This window comes from Desmodus rotundus, unplaced genomic scaffold (genome assembly GCF_022682495.2).
Source record: "Desmodus rotundus isolate HL8 unplaced genomic scaffold, HLdesRot8A.1 manual_scaffold_217, whole genome shotgun sequence".
NCBI classification, from domain to species: domain Eukaryota; kingdom Metazoa; phylum Chordata; class Mammalia; order Chiroptera; family Phyllostomidae; genus Desmodus; species Desmodus rotundus.
The window spans coordinates 55,305-77,149 of record NW_026527277.1 but is presented as its reverse complement, the minus strand read 5'-3'; the positions used below and the strand labels follow the sequence as shown (position 1 = coordinate 77,149).

General features: G+C 40.7%; 2 protein-coding genes across 5 annotated transcripts in view; one reads left to right on the top strand and one right to left on the bottom strand.

Annotated features, from left to right (window-relative positions):
* ST13 (ST13 Hsp70 interacting protein) overlaps positions 1 to 17,859 on the bottom strand; it is a 34,224-nt gene extending 16,365 nt beyond the window's left edge. The window contains exons 1-4 of one of the 2 annotated variants that reach the window (XM_024579328.3): positions 17,730 to 17,859; positions 11,495 to 11,549; positions 9,803 to 9,878; positions 5,902 to 5,972 (exon numbers count right to left, since the gene is read on the bottom strand). In XM_024579328.3, coding sequence (XP_024435096.1) covers positions 5,902 to 5,972; positions 9,803 to 9,878; positions 11,495 to 11,548 — 201 coding nt within the window. In that variant the 5' untranslated portion in view covers position 11,549; positions 17,730 to 17,859. Of the gene's footprint in view, positions 1 to 5,901; positions 5,973 to 9,802; positions 9,879 to 11,494; positions 11,550 to 17,443; positions 17,693 to 17,729 lie in introns of those variants that run through there. The other variant, XM_024579327.4, reaches the window with a different exon arrangement.
* The window catches only part of XPNPEP3 (X-prolyl aminopeptidase 3), a 39,672-nt gene continuing 35,672 nt past the window's right edge, over positions 17,846 to 21,845 (top strand). The window contains exons 1-2 of one of the 3 annotated variants that reach the window (XM_024579304.3): positions 17,846 to 17,920; positions 21,469 to 21,585. Coding sequence is in view for 1 of the 3 variants with exons in the window: in XM_024579303.3 (XP_024435071.1) it covers positions 18,167 to 18,230; positions 21,469 to 21,585 (181 nt within the window). In the remaining 2 variants the exon portion in view is untranslated. Of the gene's footprint in view, positions 17,921 to 18,038; positions 18,231 to 21,468; positions 21,586 to 21,845 lie in introns of those variants that run through there. The other 2 variants (XM_024579303.3, XM_045187177.2) reach the window with 2 other exon arrangements.

Here is a 21,845-nt window from a genome sequence, read left to right as displayed (position 1 = left end):
TGCCTCCTCGCACAACCAAAAGGACAACAACAATTTAAAAACAAAAACAACCAGAACTGACAGAAAATCAAACTGTATGGAAGTCCAACAACCAAGGAAATAAAGAAAACACATTCATCCAGACCGGTAGGAGGGGAGGAGACGGACAGCAGGGCAGAGAGGACTCGCAGAGAGGTGGTGGCTGGCGGACCAGGTGACTGACCGCACAACCCAGGGCTCCAGTGCTGGGGGGGGGGGGGAATAAAGCCTCAAACCACTGATTGAAAACACCTGTGGGGGTTGAGGGAGCAGCAGGAGAAACTCCCAGTCTCACAGGGAGTTCACTGGAGAGTCCCACAGGGGCCTAGAACGGACACAAGCCCACCCACTCAGGAAGCAGCAACAGAAGGGCCCAATTTGATTGTGGGTAGCGGAGGAAGTGACTGAAAACCGGCAGAGAGCAGAGCAAGCGCCATTGCTCCCTCCCAGACCCTCCCCCACACAGAGTATCACAGCGCCTCCGTGGTGAACACCTAAGGCTCCACCTCTTTACATAACAGGCGCACCAATACAAAAAAAAAGGCCCAAATGATAGAACAGATCAAAGCTCCAGAAAAAATACAACTAAGCGATGAAGAGATAGCCAACCTATCAGATGCACAGTTCAAAACACTGGTTATCAGGGTGCTCAGAATTGGTTGAATTTGGTCACAAATTAGATTAAAAAATGAAGGCTATACTAAGTAAAATAAAGGAAAATGTACACGGAACCAACAGTGGCAGGAAGGAAGCCTGGACTCAAATCAACAGTTTGGACCAGAAGGAAGAAATAAACATTCAACCAGAGCAGAATGAAGAAACAAGAATTCAGAAAAATGAGGAGAGGCTTAGGAACCTCTGGGACAACTTTAAACATTCCAACGTCCAAATCATTGGGTTACCAGGAGGAGAAGAGGAAGAGCAAGAAATTGAAAACTTATTTGAACAAATAATGAAGGAGAACTTCCCCAATCTGGCAAAGGAAACAGACTTCCAGGAAGTCCAGGAAGCTTGAAGAGTCCCAAAGAAGCTGGACCCAAGGAGGAACACACCAAGGCACATCATAATTACATTACCTAAGATGAAAGATAAGGAGAGAATTTTAAAAGCAGCAAGAGAAAAGGAGACAGTTACCTACAAAGGAGTGCCCATAAGACTGTCAGCTCATTTCTCAAAAGAAACTTTCCAGGCAAGAAGGGGATGAAAAGAAGTATTCCAAGTCATGAATGGCAAAGACCTACATCAAAGATTGCTCTATCCAGCAAAGCTTTCATTTAGAATGGAAGGGCAGATCAAGTGCTTCTCAGATAAGGTCAAGTTAAAGGAGTTCATCATCACCAAGCCCTTATTATATGAAATGTTAAAGAGATTTATCTAAGAAAAATAAGATAAAAAATATGAACTGTAAAAATGACAGCAAACTCACAGTTATTAACAACCACACCTAAAACCAAAACAAAAGCAAACTAAGCAAATAACTAGAACAGGAACAGAACCACAGAAATGGAGATGACATGGAGCGTTATCAACAGGAGAGTGGGAGGGGGAGAGAAGGGGGGAAAGGTACAGAGAATAAGTAGCATAAATGGTAGGGAGAAAATAGACAGGAGGAGAGTAAGAATAGTACAGGAAATGTAGAAGCCAAAGAACTTATATGTATGACCCATGGACATGAACTATAGGGGGGGAATGTGGGAGGAAGGGGGTGGGCAGGATGGAGTTGAGTGAAGGGGGGGAAATGGGACAACTGTAATAGCATAACCAATAAAATATATTTTTAAAAAATTTATTCATTTTAAAGGGGGGAGGGAGAGAAACATCAGTCTGTTGTTCCACTTATTCATTCATTCGTTGGTTGATTCTTCTATGTGCACTAATCAGGGTTCAAACCCATAACCTTGGCATATCGGGATGATGCTCTAACCGACTGAGCTACTCAGCCAGGAACAAACATAACCTTCTTTAGAGGAACATGCCTTCTCCCCCATGCCTCAAAAACTTTCCACTAGTGAAGTTTCAAAGAACTCACAGTTAAAATAACACACAAAATCCACAAGTAAAAAAGGTATCTAAATGAGCAAGTGTTAGGAAAAATCACAGGAGAATAAGACCAGCAAAAGAATTCAATGTGTTTAACAGAATTAAAAAAAAGTTCTGAAGTGAGTATGGAGCAAGAGACTTACAGCCAAGTGGGCTTTAAAAGGAATCAAATTATCAAAATGAAAAACATAAGCACTCCAATTCAAACATCAATCAACCAAAGACAATGCACACATAGATGAACTTAATACTGAAAAACTCTAGCAGATATCTAACTAGGACTCCAAAAAGACAGTAAAGAGAATGGGGAAGAGGCAATATTTTCTTATAGTATATTTTATTGATTATACTATCACAATTGTCCCAATTTCCCCCCCTTTACCCTCCTCTGCCTGGTACACCCTTTCCCTCCAGCAATCCCCCTCATTAGTTCATGTCCATGGTTTATGCATTTAAGTTCTTTAGCTTCTCCACTTCCTATACTATTCTTAACATCCTACTGTCTAATTTTCACCTACCAATAATTCTTAATCACTGTACCTTTTCCCCCATTCTTCCCCTTCTCCTTCCCCATTGATAACCCTCCAAATGATCTCCATTTCTATGACTGTTCCTATTTTATTTGTTTGCTTTGTTTTTTAGTTTCAGTTGTTGATAGTTGTGAGTTGTCATTTTAATGTTCATAGTTTTGATCTTTTTTCTTAATTAAGTCCCTTTAACATGTCATATAATAAGGGCTTGATGATGATGTACTCCTTTAGCTTTACTTGTCTGGGAAGCACTTTATCTGCCTTTTTGATTCTAAGTGATAGCTTCGCTTGATAAGAGTAATTTTAAATGTCATAGGTCCTCGCTTTTCACCACTTTGTATAGTTCTTGCCAGTCCCTTCATGCCTGCAGTTTCCTTCAAGAAATCAGCTGACAGTCTTACGGGAACTCCTTCGTAAGTAATTTTCTGCCTATTCTTGTTTTTTCATTCTGTGCCGGCTGATTGTTTATTTCTACCTTATGTTCCAAATCATTGATTTGAACCGTGGCTTCCTTCCCTTCACTGTTGGTTCCCTGTGGACTTTTATTTCACTTAGTGTAGCCTTCAATTCTTATGTTTTTGCCACATTCAATGAGCTCTCTGAGCATCCTTATCACCAGTGTTTTGAACTCTGCATCTGATAGGTTGGCTATCTCCGTTTTGCTTAGTTCTTTCTCTGGGGTTTGTTCTGTTCTTTCATTTGGGCCATATTTCTTTGTCTGCTTGATTTGGCAGCCCCCTTGTGTTTGTTTCTATGTATTAGTTAAAGCTGCTTTGACTCCCTGTCTTAGCTCACCTGTTAAGTTGTATGGGGTGGAGCCTTAGGTATTTGCCAGGAAAGGGCAATCCACTTCACCTTTTTGTGGCTGTGTATGTGAGGGAAGGGTAAGAGGGGACAGTGCTGCTGCCTGGCTGCTGGAGGCTTGCTCAGCACTCACCCCATTTCCACTCATTTCACCCCTTTCCCATATGTAACTGGTGCCCTTCTGGCTGTTGCCCCAGTGGTAAGTTCCCAGAGTGGCTGGGTTTACTGTGTTCTAGGACCGTGCAGACCCTTTAAATTGTCTCTCCTGAGAGACTGGCAGTTTCTGCTGCTGCCCCACCCCCCACTGATTTTTACAGCCAGGAATTATGAGGCTTTATTTCCCTGGCACTAGAACCCTGGGCTGTGCAGTCTGGTCTGGGGCTGGGTTCACTTGCTCCCAAGGTATCCCTTCCGATTTATATTCAACCACATATGAATGTAGAACCGTGTGTTCCAGATGCCACTGCACCGCCACATCACATCCTCTACACTCTGGCTCACTATGTCTGCCCTTCCTACCCATCTGGATGAATCTGGCTTCTCTAAATCCTTGGTTGTTGGACTTCCATACAGTTCAGTTTTCTGGCAGTTCTGGGTGTTGGTTTTTTGGGGTTTTTTTTGAGGGTTAGCTGTGGTCCTTCTTAAGATTGTACAAGGATGCGAAGCATGTCTACCTATGCCTCCATCTTGACTGGGAAAGAGGCAATATTTTAGAGATAGTCGTTGAAAAATGTCCCAGAGCTAAAGAAAGTCAACAAACCTAGAATTTAAGATGCCCAATAAATCCCAAGCAAGATTAAGCAGAGTGTTATAAATGTAAACACACTGAGGTGACATAGCACCATCAATAAATGGAACGTACAACTTGAAAAATTCCTTTTACAAATAGTGACATTAAGTACTTGTATGTATTCTTAAAGACACACAAGATATTTATGGAGGCTGTCCTGGCTGGGTAGTTCAATTGGTTAGAGCATCCACCCAGTATGTCAAAGTTGCCAGTTTGATCCCTGGTCAGGGCACATACAAGAATCAACCAACTGAATGCACCAATAAGTGGAACAACAAATCAATGTTTCTCTATGTCCCCCTCCTTTCCTCTCTCTCTAAAATCAATAAATAAATTTTAAAAAATAGTGAAGATCATTGTGGAGAAAATGTTATTGAATTATGCCAAAAAAAAAATCTAAAAATTAGATAGCATACTCATAGATAATCTCAATAGTGAGATTTCCCTTTTCCCTAACTTTAGATTTAATGCAATTTTAATAGAGAAAAAAAAATCCTATTTCTTAGAAGAAACTGATAATCTGATTCTAAAATTTATATTGAAGAACAAAGGGCCAAGAACAGCCAAAATACTCCTAAAGTTTTTTGGGGGGAGGCAGGGGAAATCTGTGCCCCACCAAATAAGACAGCATAAAGCCATACATGACAATGTATCATTAGTACATGGAAAAAAGGAGACAAATAGAACAACTGATCACCAAAACAGACTCACACATACATGAAAACATTACTGAGGAAAGAGATTCAATAATGGTACTGACAGGCAACTAAAGGTTGAAAGGCAAACATATCAAGGAAAAAACAATGTTATATTTATTACCTTGAGGCAACAAAACATATTAAAAATTATTAATTTAATTGCACTAAAAGATTTTGTTTATTAAGACAACATAAAGTGAAGACAAGCCACAACTAGTAGAAAATATGTGGCACACATATACATAACAAATTGTTAGTATCCAGAAAATAAAATGAACTATAAATCAGTAAGAAACAAAAAAGCCAAAAGAAAAATGGGAAAAGGCAAAATAGGCCTTCACAAATAGCTGTGAATAACTAATAACCATCAAAATATGTTCAAATTCATTAGAAATCAAAAAAATTCAAATTAAAAGCCACAAGGACATAGCATTTCACACGAGACTGGCAAGGATGAAATCCAACAGTATCAAGAGTTGGTGAGGACATGGACTAACCTTTTAAGCTGCTATTATTATATTACAGTGTTTCTCAAACTTTTTTACATCAACCGCCAAAGGGCCCTGTTAGATACTTTTTCTTAATTCTCACCCCCTCCATTTTAATACTGCAAATAAAACATATATGTTAATGTGTTATTGTAGTATCTGAGTTTTTTTTCAATCCCCTTCCCAAGAACCATTTTCACTACCCTAAGCACATTATTGTAAGTAACTGTTGTGACAAAACCACTTTAGAAACAATCTGGCATTAGATACCTCGTTAATACACAATTCCAGTCAAATCAGATGTAAATGGAAAAACCAGGTACAAAGAAAACAAAGATTTCAGAAATAATTAGAGAGTATGACAAAGTAATGAGAATTTTTACAATTATTTTTAGTAAAATAAAATTGTAAATTCTTTAAGTCAGAGAAAGATTTAACATGTGCTTCTCCTGGAAGAATTGTCATAAAATCATTACAATAGATGGGACCTTCACATTTCTTATAAAAAGCTGAAAGCAAGCCATCAAACTTACCTCTACATTTTCATCTCCCATTTCCTGAGGGGCGTCAGTGTCTGCTTCAATCACACCCTCATCATCAATCTCTGCCAAAGGGAACTACGGTTAGTGCAACTGATTTAACTGAGTATTTTATTTTATGTTAATTTTATTTCGATTAATGCACTGTAAAATATTTCTGCATCTAATACAACTTTATTGTTTAGTGTAGTGTAAGACTACATTTCATTATAATTGTTGCGTTTTGTGAAGTATTTATGATTGCATTGTAGTGGAAACACGGACAAGTGCATAGTTTCTAGTATCACACACCGACGCACCACCGATTTAGTCAGTTTCAACAAATGGATTCAATTCAAATGTCTCGTTCTACACACCAATGTTTTAAAAAAATACGCAGATAGAAGTTATAGTGATATTTTGATGCAAATCATGGTAAAATACTTAATTTTAATATAACTATTTTTTTTAAAGTTTGGATAAAGTTTAATTCTAAAATAAAGATGAAATACTGATACAGAATCAAACCCCAAAGGTAGCACACTCTAACAAAAATACTGAAGAAAGAGTGTAAAGAGGGATGTTGTAAATTTCATAATAAACAACTGTAATTTGCTACAGCAAACCTATCAGTATGTATTATATAGTTTTAATTTTAAAAGATAAATAATATTTGGAGACATTTTTAGGAAACAGTGAATTTTATGAGTTTACTTTCAACACTCAAAAAATAAAATAAAATTAGGTACCTGAAATCAGAACATCCAACCAAAAAAAAGTTTCAAATCAATTTTTAACAGAAAGTGAACTTGTAGCTTTGTCTAATTATAAAAGTTTGAATTCATGGACAAAAAATAAAATGCTTTCACAGGGAATTGGTAAAAAAGAATTATAGTATGGAAATTGTTAGAAAATTAAAAGACTAAAAAAAGATATGTTGCTCTTTCTAAAAATAACAAAGATCAACTGATTCAAATTTTGAAAAATTCTAAGTACTTTTTTACAGCTAAATTTAGAGAGTCCATAAATTAAGAGATTGTTCAGTTAGTCCTGGCTGGTGTAACTCAGTGGATTGAGTGTGAGCCTGAAAACCAAAGAGTTGCCAGTTCGATTCCCAGTCAGGGCACATGCTTGGGTTACAGGCCAGGTCCCCAGTAGGGGGTGTGCGCAAGAGGGAACCACACATTACTGTTTCTCTCCCCTTCTCCTTCCCTTCCCCTATCTCTAAAAATAAATAAATAAAATCTAAAGAGAGAGAGAGAGAGGGAGAGAGATTGCCCAGCTGATAATTGGAGCACTGCATTCTTTCAGACCATAAGACGCACCTAGGTTTTAGAGCAAAATAGGAAAAAAAACCCATTCCACCCCTCCTCCGTGAGCTAGGCAAGCTACATTCATACTATAAGACACACCCCCATTTTTCCTCCCAATTTGGGGGGGGGGTGCATCTTATAGTCTGGAAAATAAGGTATATATTTATAGTCCCAAAGGACTTCAAAACTTACAGAAAGACTTACCAGTTTTGTAGTCTTAAAAACCAACTACAGAAACCCCACCAAACTCATGTGGCATAGATAACAATTATTCTGAAATGAACCAATTTCATCAACATGGATACAAGTTCTAAAAGAAAATAATTGTTTGGTTCAATGCCATTAGTGGAAAACTTTTTACCTATGTTTAGAACAACTTGGGTACGTGACCCAACTTCTCAACTACAAATTTTATGACGTCTGAATACAAATCAAGTATTTGCAACAAAAATGTAACATCTGCATTGAGATATACTAAAGTGTAAAATATACTCTGGATTTTGAACACTTCATATGAAAAAAGATCTCATTAACAGTTTCTCCATACTGATTACCTGTTAAATATGTTAATGTTTTAGGTATATTAATTTAAGTATACTGGAGAACCAAGATGGCGGCGTAGGTGGACACACTGCGCCTCCTCGCACAACCAGAACTGACAGAGAATCGAACAGCAAGGGGGACCGACACCAAGGAAATAGAAAATAAACATTCATCCAGACTGGTAGGAGGGGCGGAGACGGGCACCGGGGTGGAGAGGACTCGCGTGGCTGTGGCGGAACTGAGACTGGCGGAGTGTGGGACAAATGGCGCAGGCAGTCCGAGCACTAGCAGACCCTGCGGCCCCACATTTGCACAGATAAACCCAGAGGGCCGGACTCAGAGTGGCGGAGAACGGGGCAGGCAGAGTGGCGGGTAGCACCCTGCGGCACCACATTCGCCCACAGATAAACCTGACCAATGGTGGGCACTGCAGCAGACCGCGCAACCCAGGGCTCCAGCTCGGGGAAATAAAGCCTCAAACCTCTGATTGAAAGCGCCCCTGGGGGTTGGGGCGGCAGCAGGAGAGACTCCCAGCCTCACAGGAGAGGTTGTTGGAGAGACCCACAGGGGCCTAGAGTGTGCACAGGCCCACTTACTCGGGAACCAGCACCAGAGTGGCCCAGTTTGATTGTGGGTATCGGAGTGAAGGATTGAGATCCGGAGGACAGTGAGGCGGGCGCCATTGCTCCCACTCGGCCCCGCCCCCACGTACAGCGTCACAGCGCAGCCACCAGCATTACCCCGCCCCGGTGAACACCTAAGGCTCTGCCCCTTAAAGTAACAGACGCGCCAAGACAAACAAACAAAAATGGCCCAAATGACAGAACACTTCAAAGCTCCAGAAAAAATACAACTAAGCGACGAAGAGATAGCCAACCTATCGGATGCACAGTTCAAAGCACTGGTTATCAATATGCTCACAGACTTGGTTGAATCTGTTCGAAAAACAGATGAAAAAATGAAGCCTATGCTAAGAGAAACAAAGGAAAATGTACAGGGAACCAATAGTGATGACAAGGAAACTGGGACTCAAATCAATGGTGTGGACCAGAAGGAAGAAACAAACATCCAACCAGAAAAGAATGAAGAAACAAGAATTTGGAAAAATGAGGAGAGGCTTAGGAACCTCCAGGACACCTTGAAACGTTCCAACATCCGAATTATAGGGGTGCCAGAAGGAGAAGAGGAAGAACAAAAAATTGAAAACTTATTTGAACAAATAATGGAGAACTTCCCTAATCTGGCAAAGGAAATAGACTTCCGGGAAGTCCAGGAAGCTCAGAGAGTCCCAAAGAAGCTGGACCCAAGGAGGAACACACCAAGGCACATCATAATTACATTACCCAAGATTAAGCGCAAGGACCTACATCCAAGATTACTGTATCCAGCAAAGCTATCATTTAGAATGGAAGGGAAGATAAAGTGCTTCTCAGATAAGGTCAAGTTAAAGAAGCTCATCATCACCAAGCCCTTATTATATGAAATGTTAAAGGGAGTTACCTAAGAAAAAGAAGACCACAAATAGGAACAGTAAAAATGACAGCAAACTCACAGTTATTAACGACCACACATAAAACAAAAACGAGAGCAAACTAGGCAAACAACTAGAACATGAGGGTTGTCATTAAGGGAGTGGGAGGGGGAGAGGTGGGTAAAGGTACAGAGAATAAGTAGCATAGATGATAGGTGGAAAATACAGGGGGAGGGTAAAAATAGTGTAGGAAATGTAGAAGCCAAAGAACTTATAAATATGACCCATGGACATGAACTATGAGGGGGGAATGTGGGAGGGAGGGGGGTGGGCAGGATGGAGTGGGGGGGGGGAATGGGACAACTGTAATAGCATAATCAATAAATATATTTAAAACTTAAAAAAAAAATTAAGTATATTATTCAAGTTCATTTCACCTGTTTAATTTTTTAAATGTGGTTACTAGAAAATTTTACATTTCATATGCAGCGCAAATCATATTTCTAACAGATAACACTGACTTAGTCAGTAAAAATCAATGCAGGATCTTATCCCGAGGGTTATCAAGTACAAACTATCATCTCCTCACCTAGGTCACTTTCCTCACTTGATGGTTCATCTGTCTTTATGTCTTCCTCCACCTTCTTACTATCTGTTTTTTCTTCCTAGCAAAGGGAAGACAAACAATACTATCAGTATTTAATAGCATGCCCTATACATACTCATTTATACAATTTTATGTACGAACTATTCACATGCATTATATTTCATGCATGCTTCCTTTCTTGTTTTGGTAAATAAGTTTTAGTTTTCTGTTTTCATGTCTTTTAAAATTATATATAAGTCCAGTCCCTCATTCAAACCTTTTGTATCATGAGTTTTAGGTTTTAAAATATTTTGGACTTTAGAAAGCTAATATGATGCATATACTATATAACACCTCAATGTGGACAGAAGTCCACCTCTTTATAATTGAACATGTTACTTGAGCAAAATAAAATTTGAGCATTCATAGTAAGTGGGATTAAAACTATAAATAGCCTCATGTTTACTCAGATATTTTATTGCCAAACAAACCTACTAAGGAGTTTTATATTTTCCTGAGTTTCTGAGATTTGGAATTGCCAATAAAGAACTACAGAACTGTAATACACAAATGATGAAATTTCAAAAGAATTCAAAGAGTATAGCCAAATTTCCTTCCCATCCTACAAGTAACCAGTGTGGTTTGTATATCCATTTGTGGAGTCCCTACCATGTGCAAGGTGCCAGATGCTTTAGCATACTCTAAGAAACAGACCATATTTTCTAAATCAGAATGTTTCATTACAAATTTTTTTTTTAGCATAACAGAGGTATAGGTTAAATATAATTCTGTCTTAATGTATCTTTATCACATGGCAAAATATCCTATCTACGGCTCAGAAATCACCAAACTCTGACAAATGAGTTATCAAAAAACAAAACAAAACACACACACACACACACACACACACACACACACACACACACACACTACTTTTGGGACTTTAGTTCAACTGCTTTCATTTCACTTGTTTAACTTCTGCCCTGGCTGGTGTGGCTCAGTGGATTAAGTACCGACCAGCCTGTGAACCCTAGGGGTCGCTGGTTCAACCCCCGGCTAGGGCACATGCCTGGGTTGGAAGCCAGGCCCCCAGCAAGGGGTGCACAAAAGGCAACCACACATTGATGTTCCTCTCCCTCTTTCTCCATCCCTTCCCCTCTCTAAAAATAAATACAATCTTAAAAAAAAAGATACAACTTCTAGTTTCATATCCAGACAGATAAACCTTATTTAGGATTCTAAATAAATGGTAACGCTATGGATCACACTCAAAAACATTCCTCAGGTGGCAGCACAGAAAAAATTGAGAATTACTGATTTGGGCTATTTGTTCATTTATTTTGCAAGTATTATTCAAGTATCTACAATGCAAAAACACTGTGCTAGATGCTAAAGATACAATGACAAGACTGCAAATGTACTCGATTACAGAACTTACCACTTACAGATCATGCATGAAGAGAGTATTTATTCTCATTTATCCTAAAACACAGTGACCATTATTCAACGCAAAACTCTCACTTATAAATCAATTTCCAGGGATTTGATGTCAGAACAGAAATTTTACAAAGACCTTATTTCCAAGTTATCTGTGGGAAATCAGGAGTGGTAATCTGACAGCAGCAGCTGAAAAACATCCTTAAGAAACCTTGTAGTACTTTATTACTACACATAGAGATAAAACTCATAATTTACCTTATTTTCTTCTGATTTGGCTTTATGAGTAGCAGGTGGTATTTTACCTCCCATGCTTGAGGAAGAAGGAAAAAAAAAAAGATACTCATTTAGAAAAGTAAAAATCACTACGCCAAGCAGTATTTATTTACACTGGAAAAAAGTTAAGACATTTTGATGATTACACCCTTTCAATCCTTAAAGAGTAAATTCAATTAATTTGACTTTAGTATTACTATGAGTTTTTCAGCTTAAAATTTTACTTATTTTTTAGAGTACTGATTCATGAAAATCTACCCATTCCTTACCTCAGTAAGCCTGTCAACATAATTATATAGTGTCTCTGCACCCATTTATAATTCAGTAGATGTATGAAAATCCAGTAAGACCTCAATTAAATTCAAAAAGGCAATTTAGGAAATAATTATGAAGTTATCATATAATTAATTCAAAATGTTTGTTTGCTCTGATTAGGACCTATATTCTTCTTGCTGCCCTGGCCAGTATGGCTCAGTTGGCTGGAGCTTCACCTGTAACCAAAGGGTTGCAGGTTCAGTTCAGTCAGGGCACATGCCTAGGTTGTGGGTTTGATGCCCAATCCCTCTGGACACATATGATCCCCAGTCCAGCCCATGTGGGAGCCAAGATGCTTCTCTCTCTCCTATCAATGTTTCTTTCTCTCCCATTCTCCCTTCCTCTCTCTGAAAGCAATGGAAAAAAAAAAAGAGTCCTTGGGTGAGGGCAGAAAAGAAAAAAAAAGGTTGTTCTTGCTTATATTCACATGCTCCTCACATTAAGAAATTTTCAATTTATCCTCTCAACTTTACCCATCAGTACTTCCTCTTAGCACTGGCAAGCCCTTTACACCCAATATTCCAGGGCAACACCATGAATTATATACAGCAAGTCTTCACACAACATTGTTGTAACATTGATCCAGATGCTGTAGGAACTTAACTCTTGTCCACATCAATTAGCCTGCAGTAAAAGTGGTTGCACTACATGGCATTTCACTTAAAGTCACAGAACCTATCAATAATGTTAAGCGAGGATGTACATTTGCGGCAGACTCTGAAGCACACGGGCTACATGCAACAGTGCAACGACTAAAACATTCAGTGGGTTAAAAACACTCCACAATAGTAAAAGATGGAGCTCAAAAAGACAATAAAAATCTGTCTTAAAAAAATAAAAAGCCATTAGCTTTTATGTAAAACAGGTATTAACTTGGTAAACAGAAAGGAACCTACTCCAAAAACACCCTTACATGTCTATTCTTTATAACTAGAATTATATTCACGCTTACATTTTAGTTGGTTAGAATTTCTGGAAGTAGGGTATATGTATGTTGGATTTAAGTGAATATTGGTTTTCCTGCCCTGGCTGGTGTGGCTCAGTGGATTGAGTGCTGGCCTGCAAACTAAAGGGTTGCTGGTTCGAGTCCCTTTCAGGGCACATGCCTGGCTTGCAGGCCAGGTCCCCAGTTGGGGGTGTGCAAGAGGCAACCATACGTTGATGTTTCTCTCTCTTCTTCCACACATTGGCTAACACTAAGCTATTGTCCATCTTTTAAATTTTTAGCCATTTCAATAGGTGTATAGTGGTATTTCATTGCAGTTGAGTCCTTTTTCATGTATTTATTGGCCACGTGAATAGACATTTTTGTCAGGATCAACTTCCAGCTTTCTATTAGGTTGTCTGTCACACTTATATGTAAGTGTTCTTTGTACATCTGCATACTAGCCCTGTCAGTTTTACATGTTGCAAATATCTTCTTTCACCCTGTGGCTTGCCTTCTCTCTCTCAATGGTATCTTTTGATGAAGCCAACACAAAGCAAAAGTATGCAATAAAATAGCATATTCACTTAGCAAATGTAATAAAATAGCAAATGTAATAAAAAACAAAATTTAGGCCCTGGCTAGTGTGGCTCAGTGGATTGAGTGCCAGCCTGTGAACCGAAAGGTTGCCAGTTCTATTCCCAGTCAGGCACATGCCTGGGTTGCAGGCCAGGTCACACTGGTTGGGGGAAGGGGGTGTGAAAAGCAACCAATCAATGTATCTCTCACACATTAACATTTCTCTCCCGTCCTTCCCCTCTTTTAAAAGTAAATAAATAAAATCTTTTAAAAAACCCACAGAATTTAAAATTTCTTAAAACACCATTCAATCATGAAAAAGTGCACTCTCTCTATTCTTTTTAATGTTAGTTACAAAAATATCTTCAGTTACTTAGTGCCCTTAACAAGGAAAAATGGCTCCCATATGCCAGTGAGTCATTACAGGATCCAAAACATCTTCGCTTCCACTGAGCAAGGCACAATGATTCAATGATAAAGAACAGGCCTGTAAACATGACAAAATTCTTTAAAAATCCATTGTACAGAAGTCTACTTTTAAAAGAACACAGGAATCAAATAGTTCTTTGCAGTTAAAATTTAAATGAAAATACCAGGATTCTTTCTTTTCAAAGATTTATTTATTTATCGACAGAGGGGAAGGTAGGGAGAAAGAAAGGGAGAGAAACATCAATTGGTAGCCTCTCACATGCCCCCAACCAGGGACCTGGCACGCAATGCAGGCATTTGCCCTGACCGAGAATGGAACCAGTGATCCCTTGGTTTGCAGGCCGGCACTCAATCCACCGAGCCACACCAGCCAGGGCAAAATACCAGGATTCTTAAGCTGTGTTTTAACCAGGTTTCAAAATGTAGCATCCAGGAATGTATTTAGAGTGACACCCAAACACCAGTCACAGTCTAACTTTATGTTAAAGCTTCAGAAATCGATAGACCTGTCAAGAAATGTGTTAAGCTAAATATAATCCTAAGGAAAAAAATCAGACAATCCCAAATTGAGGGAAATTCAACAAAATAACTGGCCGGAATATTCCAAACTGCCTTGGTCATGAAAACCAAGGCAAGGCTGAAGAACTGTTTCAGAATGAAGACGACTGAGACACACAATGAAATGCAAAATGTAATTCGATTCCTGAGTATGGTGGCTGTATTTTTGAAGAAATACACACTTAATGGTATTGGGGTCACAATGTTAATAAAAGTTCTTTGCACTGTACTTGCAATTTTTCTGCAAGCTAGAAACTGTTTCCAAAAATTAAAAAAAAAAAAAAAAAACCATAGGAAAAGTTAAAACTTGGGAGGAAAACCAGAGTTTATTCATAAGCTAGATTTAGTGTTTCTCACATTTCAAATTTTAGTTAACTACTGAAGATATCGCTAATTTATACATACGTAAATTTTACATAAAACTGACAAAACTTGCAAAATGGCCTTTGCCAGTTTAGGGTTTTATGCTTTCAAATAGGGCTGGTGCAGAGATCTTCCACATACGGCATCACATGAGACCAGTCATAATTCTTTTAATTCAGTAACAGTCAATCAACTTTTTGTCCGATAGTTACTTATGCACATATACAAAAAACTGGTGCTATATCCATTGAGGGTAGAAAGGCTTTCTGTTCACTTCTTTTAAAATATTTACTGAAAAGCCCTGGTCAGGTGGCTAAGTTGTTTGGAGCATCATCCCATACACCAAAAGGTTATGCGTTCGATCTCCATCAGGTTCAGTCCCTGGTGGAGGGTTGGGGGGATGTACTGTAGGCAACCAATCCACCTTCCTTACACTGATGTTTTTCTTTCTCTCCCTCCCTCTAAAAGCAATAGATAAAACCTCCTGTGAAGATTAAAAAAAAACCCAAAACCATTGACTGAAAATCACATAAAAGATACAAAGTAAACAAGTTGTTAAATGGGAGAAAATAGTGCCAGACAGTGCTTCTCTCTCTAGAAAAAACAAAAATACCCCAAAACATATTTGTTGAAGAGAACGTAGTCTCCTTGGACCCTTACTGTCTAATGGGCCAAATATTTTTTCTTCATATTTCTTTTTGTCCAATTTAAAAGGTTAAACTAATAAATTCTCAGCATCAAATAAAATTTTAATCTATAAACAATGGTAGAAACTATGGCAAATAAGCAAATGTCCTTTGCTGTCTAAGCCTGGGTATCTATGACTAATTTGTTATGGAAAGAATTCTGAAATGCTTTCAACTTGAGAAATATTCCTGGACCTAGAAGTCTCCACATTCAGCCAGATTTCCTGTAATCTTGGACTGCTTTAAGAAGACTGATATGAAGGCAGACAAGAGAGGAACTGGTAACACTCAAGCAAAGGCCTCAGAGAAGACAACACTCAAATTTAGATTAAAATAGAGATAGCAAAATCATCTGTTAATTCAACTAAAGTTCAGATAAGGCCCCTATGCATGCCAAGTTGCTTTATCCCATACTTAAACCAACAATTTAAGATGACAAAATAAAAATATAAATAGAACCAGAAAGAAAAACGAATTACCTATTGAAAACATTAAAACAAAAACATGGCTAATTTTCGGAAATAATGTCTGACAATACTTTTCGGAACTTACTGTAATTCTCTAAACAGCCAATTATCACTCCAGCAGAAGTTATAACATTGTTCTTACATACATTTTAACGTTTTCTTCAGTGTCCCCTTTTTCTCTCTAGGAGTGGAACAAAACATTCTATCTACTCAGTATAATGTTCACTCTTGATGCCAGCTATTTCTTCCTGTGGTATATGTCCTCTTTTCCTGGAATTTTAACAAGTTTATTAATTGTAGGCACTTTCCTCTAACGAGCAGATATAAGAGGACAAAAGCATACAAATACCTTAAGTGATGCTTTTGGATCATTAAGCTGTTACAGTAGTTATTCAGTGGGTAACTAATTTTAAGCGTTATCAAAATTTTATATTATATAGAAAACACGTGAGCAAAAATCTTACTAGAATTCAGTAGCTAGAAATTTAGTAGTTCTTAAACTGGTGAGAGGAAATAAGGACTTAGAAACTTCTTAAAGGAAAAAAATTACACCCTCATAGACGACACTGATAGATTTTTAACTTAAGTTTCTTCCTGAGAACAAGCTCATTGGAAGAAAAGTGTTTAAAATTCATGTTAATCGTGGGTAAGTAAATAGAGCGAAGTTTAGGTAATATTACCTCTCAAAAGTCACACTGCCTTGTACTGTCGCTATTTACCACTATGAGGTGCAATTTGTATGTCATCTCTTAAATTATCCACCAGTAGTAGTGATATTTAAAAATCACTCCGGGGAAGATTTCATCTCTCCCTTAATTCCCCTTCAACGTATAAAACACTAATTTCTATTATATGGTAAGTATCAAAACGAATTTCTGTATTTATCTATCTATATCTCTAGACTGTACTTAATACTGTTTCCTAGCATCTAGCACAATGCCTAGTCAATTAATTCCATGCACGTGGCGAAGTATCTTGTTATCTCAAGATAACAAAAACAGACCGTGGAAACACCACAGTCCTTGAAAAGTCACTCTTTTTAGTGTTTGGAGTAGCGGCACTGCTACTACGGAGGTAGAAGTGATTCCCAAATCACGTAATTCTAGGCAGTCAGAATCGCTGTAACTTTAAAGGGAATTAAATACACCTATCATTTTATAACTTATTAAGTAATTACTACAACACTGTTTAAAGGCATAGTCCGTAAAGAAGCTGCTGTGTGACACTGCAACCTAAGCAGGACACCAGAGATTTCAAGAAAAACTCCATGCGAAATCGAAGTCCTGCAGCTCTCACCCCTTCCCCCTCGAATGTAGTGCCCAAATACCCGCAATTGTCTGCATTTACGTTTCGCCCGAGACACACCCCTGGCGACTTCAGGGTGCAGGGAGCCAGCTCTGCCTCGTCCTTCCCCGCCTCTGTACTACGGTATCCGACTCTCCATTAGCCCCCCGGAAGTCGCCTCCTTTTCCCGGCCAAGAAGCGAGCCCCAAAGAGGCGGCCGATTCGCGGAGTTGCCTGCTCCTCTGCCCCGCGCCAGCTACGGCCCAGCTCCCCCTCCGGTCGTCCCTCTTCCCACCCTCAACGGTCCTCAGGGCCCGGGTCTCACCTCTCCACCCACTCCCTCAGGAAGCGCATTTCCTCAGTATGCAGAATGCTCGGATCCTGCCTACACAGTTTCACGAAGGCCCGAAGCTCGCTCACTTTACGGGGATCCATGGCCGGGAAGTGGCGGGAGGCAGCAGGCGCAGCTAAGATTGCTAACTCGGCGTGACCGTGTGGAAGGGGGCGGCTGCCGCGAGGCAGAACAGACTAGAACCTCCCCGGCCGCTGGCTCCGCCCACCAACGGTCTCGTGACCCTGGGTCCTGGGCCCGTTCATTTCCACTCTCTCACCTCTGTTTCTGCGTATTAGTTAGAACCTTCTAGAAGAGTGGCTGTTCGTGCTGTTGCCTGCCTCTGCCTCTACGCTTTCTTACATTCTCAATCCCGAGCCAGGTCTCTGGACGGATCAACCCCCTTCATGGTGCTTTCAAGGAGGCGGGAGATGTCACCCCTGCGGGGAATCCCTTACAATCGGACATACTGTGAGTGTAAGCATTAAGTGGAGCACGACATCAAGACGCCAAAAGGGCCGTCTGGCCAGTGCGGTGGTCACCCAGTGCCCTGGCGTGACGTCAGTGACTGCGCCGCCGTGGGAGGAAAGCCCGGCGAGCAGCGCCGGCCGGAAGGGGAGGGGCGTTTGGCCCGGTTTCCTGGCGACGAAATCCTGCGGGCAGCCGCTACTTCGGCTGTTTTCCACCTTTCCCTCCTGAAGCGTGTGCGAGGCAGGCATGCCTTGGTTACTCTCATCAGCCAAGCTGGTTCCCGCTATCGCAGGCGCCCGCAGCCTCTCAGGTTAGACTCGCTCCCACTGTGACCCCTGAGGGGCCCCAGAGGGATCCAAGTTGATTTCAGGCGATCGCTGGTTCGGCGGACCTTTCTGTTGGGGTCTCCACGCCTAAGGTCTCTGTGCGCTCCTCGGATTTCTTCTTTACCTGCTGCTCCTGGAAAAGGGTGGGCCGTGTGTTTTCTCTTCCTTTGAGGTATTCTGGGAAACTGAGATTGACTGCAGAGAGAAAAATGTGGCCATACCCTACAGGGACTGTCTTCAAAGTTACTTGGACTCACAGTAGTGAGAGTTACCACAGTTGCCTAAGTGAAAAAGTGTCTCGCATCAAGTAGCCCTTGTTTCTGTGAGGTTAATCTAAAATCCTCTTTTCTTGTTCTCAACGAATTGACTTGAGAACCGGGTCCAGAATGTTCAAGAAACATGTTTAGTAATATAAATCCTTTGAATACTTTCTCTCAGAAGAGGTAATGTTTGGAAACACTTTTTATGTCTGAAAGCTCTCCTTTGTAAAAGACAAGATGGAATCCAGACACGAGGGAGCCCATTTTGGGGAGGGGGAGGGTGTACTCTATCGCGAGCAGTTGATCTCATGAACATACAACTTGGTCAGGGAAAGCTGAATCATGGACCTTTCAGGTGGATCTTCCATTGGATCATATTGAAGTTTTTTGGGCCCATGTGTGAAGAATGACTAAACCAGAGCATATGGTATTTGACATCAAAGCTATGTCTTGGCATGTTTCTTATGCTGGCATACTTGAATTTATTACATATGGAATGGTGATTAAATCAAAAGTTACTTTTAGAAAAGAAAATAAAAGGTAGTCATTGTCCATTGCACAGACCTTTCTCTTCAGTTCCAGTAGTTAAGCTGCAGAAAGCTGTCCCTCTCCATGAGAGTGGGTCAAAGGGTGTGCAATTAGTTGTTCTTTTTTTCTTAATTTATTGAGATGACATTGGTTAATAAATTATATACGTTTCCGGTGTACAATTATATAATGAATTATCTTTATATTGTATTGTGAGTTCGCCACCCTAAGTCACAGTTAGTCTTTTTTTTTTTACTTTTTAAAAAATATATTTATTGATTATGCTATTACAGTTGTCCCATTCCCCCCCCACTCCACTCCATCCTGCCCACCCCCCTCCCTCCCACATCCTCCCCCCCATAGTTCATGTCCATGGGTCATATTTATAAGTTCTTTGGCTTCTACATTTCCTACACTATTTTTACCCTCCCCCTGTATTTTCCACCTATCATCTATGCTACTTATTCTCTGTACCTTTACCCCCCTCTACCCCTCCCACTCCCTTATTGACAACCCTCATGTTCTAGTTGTTTGCCTAGTTTGCTCTCGTTTTTGTTTTATGTGTGGTCGTTAATAACTGTGAGTTTGCTGTCATTTTTACTGTTCCTATTTGTGGTCTTCTTTTTCTTAGGTAACTCCCTTTAACATTTCATATAATAAGAGCTTGGTGATGATGAGCTTCTTTAACTTGACCTTATCTGAGAAGCACTTTATCTTCCCTTCCATTCTAAATGATAGCTTTGCTGGATACAGTAATCTTGGATGTAGGTCCTTGTGTTTAATCTTGGGTAATGTAATTATGATGTGCCTTGGTGTGTTCCTCCTTGGGTCCAGCTTCTTTGGGACTCTCTGAGCTTCCTGGACTTCCCGGAAGTCTATTTCCTTTGCCAGATCGGGGAAGTTCTCCATTATTTGTTCAAATAAGTTTTCAATTTTTTGTTCTTCCTCTTCTCCTTCTGGCACCCCTATAATTCGGATGTTGGAACGTTTCAAGGTGTCCTGGAGGTTCCTAAGCCTCTCCTCGTTTTTCCAAGTTCTTGTTTCTTCATTCTTTTCTGGTTGGATGTTTGTTTCTTCCTTCTGGTCCATACCATTGATTTGAGTCCCAGTTTCCTTGTCATCACTATTGGTTCCCTGTACATTTTCCTTTGTTTCTCTTAGCATAGGCTTCATTTTTTCATCTGTTTTTCGAACAGATTCAACCAAGTCTGTGAGCATATTGATAACCAGTGCTTTGAACTGTGCATCCGATAGGTTGGCTATCTCTTCGTCGCTTAGTTGTATTTTTTCTGGAGCTTTGAAGTGTTCTGTCATTTGGGCCATTTTTGTTTGTTTGTCTTGGCGCGTCTGTTACTTTAAGGGGCAGAGCCTTAGGTGTTCACCGGGGCGGGGTAATGCTGGTGGCTGCGCTGTGACGCTGTACGTGGGGGCGGGGCCGAGTGGGAGCAATGGCGCCCGCCTCACTGTCCTCCGGATCTCAATCCTTCACTCCGATACCCACAATCAAACTGGGCCACTCTGGTGCTGGTTCCCGAGTAAGTGGGCCTGTGCACACTCTAGGCCCCTGTGGGTCTCTCCAACAACCTCTCCTGTGAGGCTGGGAGTCTCTCCTGCTGCCGCCCCAACCCCCACGGGTGCTTTCAGTCAGAGGTTTGAGGCTTTATTTCCCGGAGCTGGAGCCCTGGGTTGCACGGTCTGCTGCGCTGCCCACCATTGGTCAGGTTTATCTGTGGGCGAATGTGGTGCCGCAGGGTGCTACCCGCCACTCTGCCTGCCCCGCTCTCCGCCACTCTGAGTCCGGCCCTCTGGGTTTATCTGTGCAAATGTGGGGCCGCAGGGTCTGCTAGTGCTCGGACTGCCTGCGCCATTTGTCCCACACTCCTCCAGTCTCAGTTCCGCCACAGCCACGCGAGTCCTCTCCACCCCGGTGCCCGTCTCCGCCCCTCCTACCAGTCTGGATGAATGTTTATTTTCTATTTCCTTGGTGTCGGTCCCCCTTGCTGTTCGATTCTCTGTCAGTTCTGGTTGTGCGAGGAGGCACAGTGTGTCTACCTACGCCGCCATCTTGGTTCCCCCACAGTTAGTCTTAATCACACAGGCCACAGCCTACGATTTAGAGCTGGAACCATCCTTTGCTTGTGACTTTTTGTGGGATTCGTTAAGGCTTTGTGTAAAACCTGATTAGTCAAGGTTTAGGACTAATTTGATTTTAGAGAGAAAGGAAGGGAGGGGGAAAAAGAGAAACATTGATGGATTGCTTTCTGTATGCTCCCCACCGGGGGACCAGACCTGCAACCAAGGCAACCTTTCAGTTTGTAGGACAGTGCCCTACCAACTGAGCCACACCGGCAGGGGCTCATCCTCTTTTAGATAAATGTACTGTGAAGACTTCTCAATTCCTCATTCTATTTCATCCTCTTTGCTTTTCCTTCAGGATGCAGATCCTGTTCACAACGAAGGTACTCCCTCCAGCCCATCCCAGAGAAGAGGATTCCAAATCGATACTTAGGCCAGCCCAGCCCCTTTACACACCCACACCTCCTCAGACCAGGTAAGGCCTTTTAACAATAACTCCCTCTCCAGGGGCTTTACCTAGAGCTGTGCTTTCCAGTAGAGTTTTTTGCAGCAGTGGAAATGTTCCAGATCTGTGCTGTTCAATACAGGAGCCACTAGCCACCGGTGACTCTTGTATACTTACTACGTTGCTATACTTAATGTTGCTAGGGTAACTAAGGAACTAAATTTGAAATTTATTTTAAGTGATTTAAATAGCTACGTGTAGCTACTGGTGCCCTACTGACAGCACCATTT